The 16,013-nt window shown below is 46.9% G+C and overlaps 1 protein-coding gene across 1 annotated transcript; it reads left to right on the top strand.

Moving 5' to 3' along the window:
• Positions 1–1,480: 1,480 nt before the first annotated feature.
• CLDN1 (claudin 1) lies at positions 1,481–12,727 on the top strand. The gene is made up of 4 exons (XM_062606325.1): positions 1,481–1,794; positions 9,631–9,795; positions 10,285–10,369; positions 10,751–12,727. The coding sequence occupies exons 1-4, from the start codon at positions 1,572–1,574 to the stop codon at positions 10,911–10,913; spliced, it is 636 nt and encodes a 211-aa protein (XP_062462309.1). The 5' UTR covers positions 1,481–1,571; the 3' UTR covers positions 10,914–12,727.
• The last annotated feature ends 3,286 nt before the right edge of the window (positions 12,728–16,013 follow it).

Below are 16,013 nucleotides of genomic sequence, written 5' to 3'. Positions count from 1 at the left end.
TACATTCAAAAGTGAAAAAGGACATGGCTGGAAAAGTTTGCTACCAGGTAACTAGAATCAATTTCGTCACACCAGCGCTGCTGCCTGGATGTGGGGGAACGGCAGCAGCAAGTGTTTTCAGAGCAAACCAGCCTTGCTTTGTCTTTGCCCGGTGTGGCGAGATTGCAGTTGCTTTTCTCCCCTTTGACCCCCGGCATTGCGCAGGACCGGTCAGGTAATCACGAGTCTTGTTTGTTTGTCTGTTTGCAAATCTCAGGAAGCAGCTCCAGCAAAATCTCCTAAATCATCAGAACGCCGCAAACCACCGTGTCAAAACAATACAGCCCCATCCCTACCTCCAGCAGGATGTTTATCAGTAATTATCACCTGTTTATCTCAGAGCCTGGGATTACAGCAGGTCCAGGTTGAACGTCCCCTCCATCCAGCTCGTAGTGAAGGCAGGAGGCACCACCCAGACCACTCCGTGTGCTCCCCAGCCCCCTTGAAGGAGACAGTATTACCCCATTCTGCTCATTCTGGATCTGTCAATATTCAAATATTCACGGAGGAGAAAGGGCAACTATAGTAACTGGGCAAATACACACCCGAGAAAGAGGACACTCCTTCCTGGTCTGTAATCCCCTTGTTCAATAAACCTTAGCAAATCACCAAGGCATTCAGATATCGAAATTTCTCTTTTAAGAGAGAGCCGGTAATGCAAAGATGTACTGCACACAGTCCTTATTAAAATGGTACATTCAGAAGTTTGGTTTTAGGGTCCTGGCAGCATTTGTACATGGATGATGATTGTTTGCTCAGCTGCCTCTCTGAAAGCTCTTTAAAATCATAGTACTGATAATTTCCACGACTTCTCTACTGCTTCCTCTGGAGCAGTGTGTTCCCACGTGTGCTATGTGCCGGTGAGTCTGCCAGGTGGAAAATGCCCCTTGCCCTTGCCTTGCAGTTGTGGCCCTGACCAGGTGAAGGTGGGTCAGTCAGACAGCAGCGGGACAGGTCAGCCTACACCCAACTGGACAGGCCACTCGGTGAGGGAGGAGGTCTTCACTGGGAAGGGAATTTGATAAGCCCGGCTGGTAAAGCACAGTGATAAGCAGCAAGACCCACGGAAGGTTAATGTGGGTTCTTGATATCAGGCCCCCCAGCTCTAGACAGGGGGGAAGACCCAGGAGAGCACAGCCAGGGCACGTTTGGAGATGCCAAAGCACCACCGGCACGCCCCATGGGACAGAAGGGACAGCCCCACCGGCCGCTTCTCCAGAGGCAGCGAGGGGCAGGGCGAGCCCCGGGGGCTGTGGGTCGGGGCGAAGCCTAGAAGGAGGAGGGGTCCTTCCCGGTGAGAGGTAAGGTGGGTGGGGGTGGCCCCTGGCCTTCCCGAGGAGGAAGGTTGGGGGTGCGCTGGGCCGCGGAAAACCCCGCGGGGCGGGGCGGGACGCGCAGCCACCAGGGGGCGCGCTTTGCGCGGGTTTAAAAGGTGCGCGGGGAGGCGCGCGAGCGGCAGTGCGGTGCGCGGAGCTGGGCGCGCTTCCCCGCATCCCTCGCAGCCACCCGTCCCCCCCCTACCCGGAGCAGCCATGGCCAGCGGGGGACTGCAGCTCCTGGGCTTCGTGCTGGCCTTCCTGGGCTGGATCGGCATCATCATCAGCACCGCCATGCCCCAGTGGAAGATGGCATCCTACGCGGGGGACAACATCGTCACGGCCCAGGCGCTCTACGAGGGGCTGTGGATGTCGTGCGCCATGCAGAGCACCGGGCAGATCCAGTGCAAAGTCTACGACTCGCTGCTCAAATTGGAAAGTAAGTCGGGGCTGGGGAGTGCGCGTGCTGGGGGGCCGGTCCCTTCGGGCCTCTCCTCTCCCGTGCCTCTCCGGTCGGGGCTGAGGATCACTACCACCACGCAGGTGCCAGTAGCGTCGGGGGTCGGGCTGAAGGACTGGGAGTGCTAGTCCTGTCGTGTATGTGCGTCCCTACAACAGTGCCTGCCCCGCCGTGAGTGCCGTCGCTGTCGGGTCGCTAGATCTCTGTTCCATTGGAGTCACGTCGTTTGTCCCTTCGGGGTTGAAGGGCTCGGGGTCACCCATCTTTTTGCTTCTCATCCTGCCGCGGCTCGGATACGTTTCTCTTGGGGTTCCCCCGGTTTCTCTCCCCGCTGGGGCTGAGGGTGCTTCCCCGGTGCCGGTCGTTTAGGGCATCCGGAGCTCTGCTGAAGCGCACTCAGCGGCAGGACCCCGCCTCCAGGTTGGTGGTGGGGGGGAGAAACACGCTACCGGGGGAAGAAGTCGGAGCCGTTCCGCGCTCTCTTTCACGTCCCCCCTAAAAACATCATGGGAGTGCAAGTGTCAGATCCAATACGCATGTTCGCGAAAGCGCCGTGATTGCGAGCAAGAGCTTTTGGTTGTAGAACTTGATACAGAGCATGGTCCGGTTAGAGGTGAATTTAAACAGTTCTGAAGTGGTCTTTTCGAGCACGGATCTTTTTTTTTGCGTTTGACTGTTTTGGTCTTTTGTTCTCTGGGAAAGTAGCTGCTGCTCCCGTGAGGCTTTTAAGCAAAGGGTAGGCAGGTGAGCTGGACTCCAGCCCAGGTAGCACTGCCTGTAGCTTTTAGGCAGACCAGTACATCAAGGCAATCTCTGGATCTCTTAACCCGTCCTCGCATGGCGAAACCACCTCGTACGCAGGAGCTATAGCCTGGCTTGTTGGGTATCACACCGAGCTAGAGCCCCGTAAGAGTTGTTTCTAGAGCGCTGGGCCATATAACAACGCTGACACCCAAAGGGGTTAAAAAATAATAAAATTGTCCTTTCTCGAGATCCCTTCCCTCATCCTGAGTCCAGTAGTGTCCTGGAACACCTTCATCCTTCCCCCTCCCTCATTAATAAAACAATAATTGCCGCTTTGGTCACTTTCTTTTTCCAAAAGGAATGAGCAGGGAGCTTCACATAAACCGAGGACCATGGGGAGTATCCCCGAGTCAGATTGTCACCAGCCCTTCCTGTGTATCACTCAGTGCAGCCGGACACCCCCGTTCCCACCTTCATTGAAAACCCACATCAGTCATTCCTGTTCCCTTGTAGCGAATACCCGTGGGCTCTGCAGCTGGCAGAAGTGCAAATTACTCCCTTCAGGAGTGCGGTGCATGCATTTAGCACTAACAGGTTGTAGGGCTGTGGGTAATCGGGGCTAGGCTAAGCACACAGTCCGGGATAGTTTGAGTAGTAATTATGTATAAACTGAGCTTCAAGCCTCTTATCTCGCACTGGGGGTGGGGGGCAAAGATGTCAGCAGGGCTGTGGAATCTCCAGCTACCCCCTGGATGAGTTACGAAAGGTGAACTTGCCTCGGGGGCTGTATGGCTGCAGCCCATTGTGCTGTAAATGAGACCTGCCTGCGGAATCAGATGCGGAGCCTGGCTTGAGCCGACTCCTAAAAACCTGCCCCAGGCCGTCCAGACCTGGCCCATTGATGGCTGAGAGCTGAAAACCAGCTGCTTCCCTCATCTTTGTCCTACAGACAATAAGGGCTCTTCTCCTTTTTCAGGGCTACGGGGGAATGAGGTGCCAGAGACCTAGGCTAAGCTATCGGTGGCCTTTTGTGCTCTTGCTTGAGCCCCATGCCTTGCAAGGCACACTTGCCTGAAAGCTCCCTCGAAGACCAAGAAATACGGAAATCACAGGGGCTGTTTTCTCTGTTGGGAGTCGGTGAGGACTCCTAAGAAAGGATTCCTTGTTCTTTTGATACCCCAGCTTGTTTAGGGCGCGCCTTTCCCGCTTGAAAGCCGATCATGCTTGGGGATGTACACCTTATCCTTTTTTCCCCCCTGCCTGATCTCTCAAGGTCTTACAGCCACACAGGCTTGGACAGGGATCAGCAGTGCTGTTTTGGGTGGAGGTGCGAAAAAAACCCCACTTAACTGCTGTACCCTGGGGTACCTGGAGCTATGCAGTAAGAGGAGCTCCCTCACTTATACCATGGTGAAGGTGATACAGCGACAGGGCAAGAAAGCTCCTGCCGGGACACTTTCCTGCCAGAGCTTCACATGCCCTGAGCTCTCTGAGCCATATGTGAAAGACTCGTGTTGGTGGGAGAGGTTCAGATTTGTAATTACTTTGTCCCTGTAGAAAGCCCCTGAGCCTTCTCACACCTACAGTAATTCAAGGAAGCTATCGGTTGTGGGAATGCAGGGAAGCTTTGTCAGCAAGCTTTTGGGCATCTGGTAGCTATTGCTTTTCCTCTAGATGTGTCAGTGTTTGGCTGCTTGAACTGATGTTGCATATCAGAGATGGGATTGGCACAAGCTGGTGATCACTGTTAGCCAACTCAGGGCCCTTCAGCTTCCCGGGTGGCCACACTGCTGGAGTGCACCCATGCTGGCACTTGTCCCGCAGCTGCGTTCAGCTGAGGGCTTATGTCAGTGCTCCTATTCAGGCAACAGAAAGGCTGCGTTTTGCTGGCTTACATGAAAAGCGGTGCGTGGCCACACGCAGACATAGAGGCAACAAAAGCCACCTTTGCAACAAGGCTTTGTTGCACTGCCTCAGCATTGTTCTTGTAGCCCTCCAGCATCATCCATGGAGCTTAGCTCAGCTTTGTGTTCCTCCAGGGTCTCAGGAGAGATGGTCTCAGACAGGAGGGAGAAGGGCTCCTGGTACCTGTTTCTGGAAGCTTTAAGCCCTGCATATCCACGCTCTTCTGTTCACAGCAGAGGTTATTCTGGGTCCTGTGTTGGCTGCTTTGGCTGTTTTAGCTTAAGATACTAATCATCCTGTTTGGGTTTGCTGATAGAGGCTCTGTGCTTGAGACAAGCTGAGGCTCATCTACCACTGCATCACCAAATGTAGTACATCCAGAATAGGCCTTTGCACCCTAGCACAGAAAATAAACATGGGTTTGGATGCCCTCTGGGTCAAACAGCATCACTGAAATATGAAATCTTCCCTCCTACATACTTGCCACTCCCAGCTGAGCTTGTTCCATGAGCTGGGGAGGGGGTGGTGGGAAGTTAAGGGTTCATGCTCAGGTTAATGCTGCTCTGTTGTGATTGTGGGGGAGTTATGAGGGTGGCCCAGAGAAGGACAAATCTAGCATGAGGGACAAATGTGTTCTGATAGTTTGTCATCTCCCATCTTTGCATCTGGAGTAAGCAGGTAGAACCTGTTGGTATCTGTGCCTTCATGTGGGTAAGGGTTAATTTGCTCCCTTGTTTCTCAATCTCTGTTCCTTCGTATGAAAAATCATGATCAGGTGATGAAAGTTTCACATGCGCTGCTCTTTCAGAAGGTAGAGGGTTACATGGAATGCCACCAAGGCTGTTTCTGTGTGGTGGTGTGCCTGCAAGAAGGTATGGAAGCCTGTTGCAATCCGCTGGTTTTGTTGCTCTACAACCAGCTTCGGAGCAGTTTAGTAGCTACTATTACTATATGTTACTAAATCTCCTAGTAAGGGAATTTCCACGTTTTGTGGGAAAACGGGCTGCTCAGTTATCTCCTGACCAGGGATCAAGAAATGGTGGTACTATGTATTGTGTGTCTTGCCAGCCAGCTTCATCTGCTGCTTGAGCGACTGCCAGAGGGCGTTGAACCTTATTTACTTTGAGGTAGGCAGAGTACAAAGCCACTGCTACCTGTTGAAATTGTCTCCCTTGCACTGGAACATGCGGTGAGGACTTCCCAGCCTTCCCACCTCCGCAGGCAACATGACCCTGTCTGAATCTATGTCCTGCTCAGATTCCTCTGTACGGTCTTCTAGACTTGTGGGGAGATGCTTTGAGGGGGTCCAGACTCCTAAGATCTGATGGTGATGGGTGTGCAGGGTCTGGTAAATGAATTGAAAGCCTACAAGCTATTGGTGGCTTTTGGGTTGAGCCAGAATGATGGCAAGGTGTAAAAGATGTTTGCTGGCTATTTCTAAAGCTGTTACTGCTTGCTTCATTCCTTCACCTGCTGCACAAAAGTAACTTTCATGCACTGGCAGAGCAGAACAGCAGGATGTCAGATCCCACTCCTTCCAGAAGTAAAGGCTTTAATGAAACCCCAGTGGGAAGGCTGCTGACTTCTACTGGAGGTGGGCAGTATATCATGCTTCCTACACTATAGGGGTGCTTGTAATTCCTGGGCAACTTCCCTTACAGAGATTAGAGGGATCTGCACAGCATCTCTTTCACCTGTATTCTGTCATCACTTGGTTGTATGGAGGCCCATGGGAACGGAATGAAAAGTCATAATTTAAATACAAACAAGGCAGTCAGTGAGCATCCCTATCGGAAAATAATCTGCACACAGAGCTATTACAGCAATTTGGCATTACAAGCAGGCATTACAAAAATCCCATGGCACTTTCCCAGCAGCTTTTCTATAATGTAGATGACATAAACAGAATAAATAAGGAAATGTGATGACAGAAAAATAACCTCAAACATATGCTGGTGAAGTCTTTTTTAATATATATAACTAAGCAGTTGCCAGCAATTACTTCTGTGTCAGGTAATAATAGTTGTGGGAAGGAAAAATGTCTTGTGATAAGCTGCATTGTGTAGTTCACATCCAAACCCACTAAGTCAGGTCTGTTAGCTTGTTAAAAAAAAAAGTGGGCTTCATTATGTGAAAAGGATGTGAGCTACTGTGTCACTTTTGTGGACTTACATGGTATTCTGCATTTTCAGAATTCACGTTTTTTGTTAACCATTATCAGAAGTTTTAAGCCTCTGTCCGTCAGTACTTGCTGTCTTCTTGCTACAGGCTTTTCAGGCCAGGTCTCTCACTACTAATAAACAATTAAAAGGCTTGGCTTCTGAGTCAGTAGTGGTTTCTGTATTGACAAAATACTGTTGCCATGTGACAGCAGTTGTTGGGTGCCAGGCCAGTTTGTCTTGGCCTGCCACCTTGTTACAGGACTTTCCTTTTCTTTTCCCAAAGAACTCCTGAGAGAGTTGCAGCAGCAAGGAGTGTAGGGGAAATCCTGTTTCTCTAATGTGATATATGTTGTAAAGGTGAATTGCTATGGAGTACTTCTATTTGTTGTTGGTAGCCAGTCCTGTTTAACAGGTTAAGACAATATCATATCATTTGGGATTCTTAAAACACCTGGGAAGGCCCATGTGAGCAACAGAACTATTATTAAGCTAGCTTTCTCAGCTAGCTTTCTGGATGCGCAGCTTCCATTAACAACGTGGCTGTTAATGTGTACGTAATAACTAATAGCTAGTATGGTGATTAACCACAGTCAATGTACTGTGCACATTGCAAAAGTGGTGGAAGACAAAAGCTCCATCTGCTATGGGCAGCCACGCTGGGCGGAGGGAGGGTGGTTGGCTAATACAGTCATGTCACAGTAAAACTCCTTGGGATACAGGGACAGTCTGTTCTGCAAATGCTTCAACCTGTTTTTGTCCTACTGTGATCTTCCTAATGCTTCTGTCCTCATGCCATGTGTAAGGGAGGGTGAGGACACCAGGAGATCTGCTGAAAGTGGGCAGCCCTGGGAAATGCTCACAATGCTGCTTTTTGATCAGCTGCTTCTGTAAAGCTGCTGTGGCATGCATGCAGTTAATATTTGTACATCTTGAGATCTTAGCAGGTTTTGTAGCTAGGTATTTTGAGGTCATAGAAACATTCAAGCATCTTCCTGTGTTTGTGCCACAGTACCATGTTTGAAGGTGAGAGGTCTCTTCCCACCATTATAGATAGTTTTCTAGTTATTTCAGATAACATTTTCTATTTTCAGCTTCATGAAAGAACCCTTTCTAAACCCTCTTCTAATAACATAATTTTGTTTCTGCAGCAACCCTAAGCCAAACTTACCATAGACTTAATGAAACTGATTTGGTACTTCTACCTTTCCCATGGAAAGTATGAACTAGTGTTCAGCCACTGGCCTCTCCAGAGCTGCTGCTGTAATATACCCTTAAATAAATACATTGAGTCTGAATTGGTTGCATGGGTGGTAACCTGTCAGCTGAACCTTCCTGAAAATTGGTGTAACTTTGATAGAAATTATTTTGAGTGTATCTCTGACACTGCAGATAAATCTATATATAAAAAATGTTCTTGGATACTGCTGTTGTGATTTATGCTAAAGTGATAAATGGCTTTGTAAATTAATTTCTGTGATCAGTGCAGCAGATGGGTTTTGATTAACCCCTGGGTGGTGCAGAGGTGTGTCACCTTTCCCCTTTGAAAGGATAGAGGACATTAGACAAGCTGACTGGGATTTTTCCCAAGAAAACTAAGACTCTTAAGGAAGTGTGTCACTTCCTATTGCTCTGAATATTGCTGCCTTATTGTAATATCTTTAACTGGTTTCATAATGTATTTGCAGAACAACAAGGTTGTGTGCGTAGAGGTAGATCCAGGGTCTGTTTTACAGCGGAACTAGAGCCTGGCAGGCTGTTGTTGGTGTGGGTCACGAGAATTTTCCTGCACAAGAAGTGCTGTGGGGCAAAGTGTCATGAAGCTGCTGAGGATAGGTGTGAGGCTGTGCTACCCTCCTGGCCAGTATTGGATTTGAACTGCTGTCTGTGTTTCAAGTAGAGCCAAAGAGCCCATTGTTGTAGCACAGGCTCCGGTGGGTTCACTGCAGCCCGTGCTGACTGATGAGTTTGCAGGTGCTCTGTTCTTGTAGGTTCAAATTTTGCAGCTGCAATTGTCCAAGCTTGAAGGTCTTTGCAGAGATCTTGCAGTATGCAGTCTGTCCTTTCTGAGGGGTGAGCTCCAGACCTGGGGACAGATTTTGGTGATGCTTTGCTAAAACTATACACGTGTCACTGTCAGATAACCCTTTGTGTCAGGGGATAATTTTCCCTTGGTTATTGCGTGTTCCTGGGAGCCTGTTCCTTTGATTAACCAGCCCTGTTTGTTCCCAGATCTTTAACAGGACTGTATCTTACTACATGCTGTTCAAAGAAACTTGATTTGCCAAGCAGTTACGCTCAGGCTCTTTCACTTCTATTTTATATTTTGTAATGACTTAATTTATATCATTATTTTATTTGCCCTTTGGTACAAAGAAAATATGAATTCAGTAGCTCACATACATAGGGTTAGTGTGTCTATGCCTTCAGGAGAGTCAATATAAAAGTAGGTCTTGGATAAAAGGATAAAGTACATTGAGTCTGTCTGCTGAGAATGTAGACAAATACAGCCCTCATCTATGGGAGGCATCACCCGATGCTCTTGTATAAAAGACAGGTTTTAGAGGTGTTAAGCAATAAAGAGGCCTTGCTGTCTGCTGTGGGACTATTCATATGTATGGTGCTATTCATATTAAAACGGGCCTAAATGCTTTGTCAAGGTAGAACCTAAATCTGAATGCTTCTTTTCATAAACAGATATGTCCTTCCAATTGGCATTCAAATGATCAAGGAACAAAAGATGTCCGAGGGCAATTCCCAGGTCATTTCCTGCAAAAAGCTGCATGCCTTCATTTGCTATGCATTTTGGAAGAGGCTGAGAGTCCTCTGATCCTGATGCATGACAGTTTCTGAGAGCTTAAAGCTAAAAAAAGAGTGACTTGTTTGGTTGTATCTTGTGTAACAGGGAACAGAGTATTTTGATACATGATTACTGATCTCAGTAATTTGAATCTCTATTTGTCTCTTGAATTTTCTTTGTGGTAACACAAATACTAATGTCTTCTAGGCAGTCTGCAGGCCACTCGGGCTTTGATGGTGGCTGCAATACTCCTGGGCCTTGTTGCTATATTTGTTTCTGTGATTGGCATGAAATGCATGAAGTGCATGGAAGATGATCAGGTGAAGAAGATGCGGATGGCTGTCTTTGGTGGGGTGATCTTCATCGTTGCAGGTTGGTAACATACAGACGTTTTTGCATTATATGTGACACTTGTAAACAGTGTTTATCCTACATAGGATGTGAGAGGATGGGGGAGGGCTTGTTGCCATTGCTCCAAGAGCATTTTGGGCTGGAAATTCCTTAGTTGACTTTGGCATCGCAGTTGCCAATGCAGTTGGCACTAGCATTATACTTTCTATATGGACTGCATGCCTTCCCCCTATATTAGCAGAGCTGAGTTTGACCTGTACACCCTGTTTCAGTGAAAGGCTGTCAGCAGTTCTGCTGTTGGTGCAGTGTAACTATAGGTAGCACCAAATCCTCTCTTAATAACAGCTCAGAACTTACCAGGGTGGCAACAGCTCAGCATGACTCCAGGTGCTGGTTCTGCTACATGCTTATTTTTTGCAGTGAGTTTGTTTTTTGTTTTTTGGTTTTTTTTTGGTTGGTGTTTTCTTTTTTTTTTTCCTTAAGTCATGACATTGTTTCCTTCACATGTAGGTTTGGCAGCACTGGTGGCCACATCATGGTATGGCAACAGAGTGGCTCAAGCCTTTTATGACCCTTTCACCCCTGTCAACACCAGGTACTGATTTATTTGATAGAACACTATAATATAGCATGTTAAATGCTCATGAAGCTTAGTTTTGATTAGTAGTAGCTCAAAATAAGAGAATTTCCTGAGCTAGCTGCATTGGCTTCAAACTGTGCAGAAAGACTATTAGGTCTCATCATCCATGTGGCTCTTGGGTCTTGGCTTTGTTTTAATGCACCATCGCTGCCAGAGACCAAACTGATGTGACTTCTGTGATTTTTGTCCACTAAATTCTTAAGGCCTGGTTTACACAGAGCTTGGCCTTTCTGCAGCTGTGCAGGGTGACCTAAAAGAATGGGCTAACCCAATGTGCAAAGCTAACACTGTATTTCAGAGGTATTACTTGTATTCACTTTCTTCTTTCTCCCTCAGATTTGAGTTTGGATCAGCTCTCTTCATTGGTTGGGCAGCTGCTTCTCTGGCCATTCTGGGGGGGGCCTTCCTCTGCTGCTCCTGTCCCCGGAGAGAAACTTCATATCCACCCTCCAGAGGCTACCCAAAAAATGCCCCCTCCACAGGGAAGGATTACGTATAATGGAAGCAAAGGAGTCGCCAGCACTGCTAGTGAAAGCGTTTTGGAGAGGACACTACAATGCCACTGTCCTGAACAGAGTTCAGACTCTAGGTTCTGCCTTCCTCTTCTCCCAAAAATGTGTATATTTTTATAACCCTCTTTGCTACTGGACATAACTTCTCCTTTCTCTCCCAGCCCATGGAGGAAGGCTAGCCTAGGTTCATAGGTATTGCCACTGGAAAGATGAAACCTCCAAGCTTGGGTTAAGTTTAGTATTTGGGAGCAAAAGGGAAAATGATACTGTTTTTTTAGATGGATGTTGGTGCTTTTTTTAGTTGTGTTTTTTAATTAGATGGTAACAATTCAGTCCCATATCCCATTAAGTTAGAGCCCAGTGTGGTGTGTAGAAATCAAAGGAACATATATATAATATACAAAGTGATGAAAGCAATAGCTTAAGGGGAAACATAATTTTGGGGAAAGATTTTACATGTAGGAATGTTTGAAGAGATCAAAAATGCTCTTGTACTCTTATTAATATCATCTTCACCACCCTACTTTCTGTGCAGATTGGCATGACATAGGGTCAGACAATTAAATTGCTGTGACTTACATTGGAATTTGTAACTGTCCATGCACAGGCCGTTGGCCAGCAGAAGATGCGCAGCGTAAGGTGGCAGCTGCAGAGGTTAACAGAGTCCCAGGGTGGATACAGGTTTCCCTGGTGCTGGGGAAGAGCCTGAGAAAAAATGACTGCCTTCTGTTTTCACTGGGTCTCTGGTGGGGCTGTTGCTGCTGTTCCTTAGACACTGGGTGTTGCAGGTGATTGGTTTTCCATGTTGCCATCCCAGTTCCTAACTGAGCTTGAAGCTTTATCCCCTTCGTGTTACAGGCCACCCTTTAACAGACACTCTCCTCTTTCCTTGAGTCTTTCTCATTTGGGCTCAGTTTGCTGGTCTGTTTGCCTTATGCAGCTAGATGTGTTGAACCAAACAGAATGCACTGCTGCTCCCTGATGCTTCCCCAAGGATACCTCACATGCTGCCATTTGATCCTGTCTTTTTTTTTTTTTCTTTTGTAAACATGTTCAGTGATTATATGAAGGCAAATTCCAAGGAAACTGATCCAAAGGTTATGGCATTTTATAGTAATTGAAGCTCACCAAAGAGGAAGAAACTAGCATTTTCAAGATAAAGCCATCCTTGCATATTAAGTTGTATATTAAAAAAAAATTAAAAAAAGATGCTGAAGTTCCCACCCCTTCCCCAGTTAGTGTTTGACTAACACTGGCTAAGGCTGTCTGGAGTTAAGTCTCAAATGCCTGGAAGGATGGTACTAGTTCTCCCAAGCTCTGCCTTGCTTTTCCTACAGAAGGAAACTGGTGGTTTCTGACCAGGCTTTATAATTGTGCATGTGTTCAGAGACATCCGATCTCTGTTTCTTTCTGTAGACAGGGAGAGCCTCTGGGGCTAAGCTATGTACAGCCGTGGTGTTGGTGGTTTGTATAAGCCTTGTACCTCTGTTTGACCTGACTCTCTGCAACATAAAGTTACTAAAAGAAATCAGCCAGAGCATTTGCTTCAGGCTTGAGTTGATGTTGGCCTGTACTTGAAGCTGGGTCATGTGGCTTCCACTTCTTCATGGGGAATTGCCTGTGCACAGCAGCTGCCTCACAAGACCTCATCTTAGGAGGTGGCAGTTCAGGTCACATTAAAGAGCTGCTGAAGTCTGTGCTTTTGTATATGCATTAACCCTGAGCCAGGGAGCAGATGCTTGTATTGGGAACTTGTATAAAGTGTTTAAACAATTTCAATAAATGGAACTTTTTTTTTTTTTTAAGGAAAATCGACTATTACTTAATTTCTTGGTTTTGAGCAGAATTTGGACAGCATGCGTAAAAGAGAAGTGTGGGACTTGGGGTTTTGGGAGCCTGCCTGCCAGTATGGAGCTTGTTTAGCTCTGTGTATCTACAGCAGACATAGGTGGGGACAGATCTTCTGCAGTGAGTCAGGCAGTTGTGGCCTCTGGCAGAAACTCAACCAGTAATCTGCTATGATTGCAGCTCAGGAACCTGAAGGTCTGCTCCTTGTTGCAAGCGGGCTGCACCCTGGGCGGAGCAGGAAGGGGTAGGGGGATGGCAGATGGCACAGGGGAGTGGGAGCTGCAGGAATGGGGAAGGGATGGGGTGTGGAGCCAAGGCTCTCCTGGGAGAAGTACTCTGTGTTTCAGCAGTGCTTTGCTCTCTCTAGCTCCAGAGCAGAAAGAGACCTATTTGTGTGTCTCAAAGCTTTATGTGTGAGGCGTCAAGATGAGCTAGGGGAGGTTTAGATGGAATATAAGGAAAAATTTCCTTATTGAAGAAATTTTTAAATGAATGAAGAAATTAAGTCAGGCATTGGAAAAAGCTTCCTAGGGAAGTGGTGGAATTGCTGTCCCTGGAAGTGTTCAAAAACTGTAGATAAGGCCCTCAGTGACATGGTTTAGTGGACTTGGCAGTCATGGGGTAATGGTTGGACTTTATAATCTTAAAGGTCTTTTCCATCCTAGTTGCTTCTATGATTCTATGATTTCTGGATTAGTAGGATCACAAAGAGATGGGCTGTGGGAGGATCCACCTTGCTCTAAAGCTCCCTTGGGATGATATTGTACTTCTCCCAGCTAGGGCAATGGGTCAGCCAGTTGGTACACCATTTTTGCAGGCTAGGTAGAAAATGGTTCCAACTGGGAGTGGTTTCTTCTAACCTGCACTGTTACCTTCCTACAATAGCGAGGCTCTGTGCCCCTTGCTTCTACCTTGCCTAGAGACCTTTTTCCATTTACCTGGGCTCTTTTGTTCATCCCTTTCATATTTTCAAGTACATGTGATGAGAGGCAAACTTTATTTAAAACCTTCTCTTAAGCTCAGTCAAGGAGCTGCCTCCTCTGTTCCCTTGCTCTCCAAGGGCTGTTTGCTTTTGTAATTACAAATAAAAGGAATAGAACTAATTAGGCTGTGTAAAGCTGGCAGAGCAAAACAGCCAGGCATGCGGCTGGCTGAGTAAGCTTGCAGTGCCTGGAGCAGACTGGTTGCCTAGCATAGTTTGGGGTCTATGGTCATTCTTATTCCAACCTGTCAATTAATCAAGGATTTCCATTGAGATTAATTTTTTCCCATGTTTGCATGCTCGCTCCCTCTCCAAAGACTTTTGCAAGTTCCACTCTGAAGTTTCCTGGGGAGAAGAACAAGAGAAGAAAGCAATCTCACCTATAAAATGATCAGTAGGACTTCCCAGCTTCTGGCAAAAATTGCAGGAGGCACACATATCTCTGTGTGAGATGGGCACAGAGGAAGAAGCCAGAGGCTAGTTTGTTTGTTTGCTAGATATTTAACTTGACAAAATGCATACCCAAACATTCACTTGGTCTGTGGATTGCTGACAGGCTGGCTAGAAAGCTAGTGGTGAAGTTTGGGGGTCAATATACTGTTATGTCTCATGATCCAAATTCCTGTCCGGTGGTGACAATGCACAATACCTCTTGGAGGGCTCATGTCTGACATTCCTGCTGCTAAAGCCATCCTGCAATGAAATAATGGTGTTTGTACAGACAATGGGAACGTTGTTTCTTGGCATCTTCTTCCACACCGTATTTATTATTTACATGGAGTCTACATGGTATAATATGCAGAGAACGTAACTGTCAGTGGAATTATATGCTCATTTGTATTACTTAGATATTTCGAAGGACAAAGAGCTCAAGATGTTTTTGGAATAGCATCAGCTTTTTGGATTTCTTGGCTTCTCCACCTCAATAATTTTAAGAAACTGTTTATGCTGATTGTTTATCAGATACAGCATCTGATTTACCCCTGAGCTTCTTATAATAAATTTGCCTTTGGTTTTCTGTACTGCTCTGAGCACACAAGGTGTATTAAAGCACTGAGAATGCTGACAATGGAGATCTCAGAACCAATGGAGCTGGTGGCAGCTGGTGACAAGAAGTATTTGTGAAATACTCATACAAACTCAGAATCTTTTTACAGAAATGATGGCATTGCTGAGTGAAAGAGGTTAATGCAGCACTTCTGCTCAAAAGCAGAAATGCCAGTATACTTCCTGAAGTTGCTCAAATATAGCAGATTTACAAATCTAAATGAGTAACCAGACTGAAAGAGCTTGAGCCTTTGTCCTGAGCATGGAGAATATGGGATAGCTGGGACAGCCAGTGAACCGACAATTGTAAAATTGTCTTGGTGTTTTAACAAAGGACATCTAAAGGATGCCACCAGTAGAAGCATCTTCCATGGTTTTACCCCTGTGTCTACCTGAAGAGGCATTCTGCAGAGTTAGTTCTTTGCACAGTGACAGAGCTGCAGTCAGATCATAGAATCACAGAATATCAGGTTGGAAGGGACCTCAAGGATCATCTGGTCCAACTTTTCTAGGCAAAGCATAATCTGGACTCTGAAGAGGTCCCAGAGAAATAGGATTGCTCTGGTATAGGGGCACTAATTTTTCAGAGGGTGATGTGGTTTACCCCACCAGCCACAGGTGCACAACAACCACATTTCAGCCAGGGCTCTGAATCCAAGTGACAAGGGCAAGTGACCTGAGCTTTCCAAACTGGCCCTTTGGTTGCAATAAAAACAGCATTGCAAGACTTTCCTCATTATCCCCGTCATCAGACTCATTTCTCCAATCCCACTGGTTCTTAAATTTGCCTGGTTGCTCTTTTCCTGCTTCTAGTAGTACAGCCTGTGACAAGAAGCTTGCTCTTCTACAGTACATTGCTGTAGTTCCCACAGAAGTCCTGCATGCTATGGCATCTGCATCGCTGAGCAGAAAGGGAAAAACACTCCTTTGTTGAGCCTCATGTGCTCAATTGGAAAACATCCCAACTCCTACAGCTTTTCCAGAAAAGCCCTGCCTGGATTCCTAGCATACTGCATCGGGGACTTGGTGTTTCTAGGGTCTACGTTTCTTGCAGAGAACTGCTGCAGAGAGCAGGAGCCCCCGGTCATGGGAACCAGTAGGTGCTTCTGCTTTGCTGCCACAGGGACTGCAAGCAGCCACCATCTGGTGGGTCCTGCCCAGGCTAGGGCGTCAGCACTGGGCACCCCATGCAGCCAACCCATCCACCTGA

This window comes from Pezoporus occidentalis, unplaced genomic scaffold (assembly GCF_034315485.1).
Source record: "Pezoporus occidentalis ecotype Australia unplaced genomic scaffold, CSIRO_AGI_Poc_V1 ctg95, whole genome shotgun sequence".
Lineage (NCBI taxonomy): Eukaryota > Metazoa > Chordata > Aves > Psittaciformes > Psittacidae > Pezoporus > Pezoporus occidentalis.
Note: the sequence above shows the minus strand (reverse complement) of the source record. Positions and strands in the feature narration are given on the sequence as shown.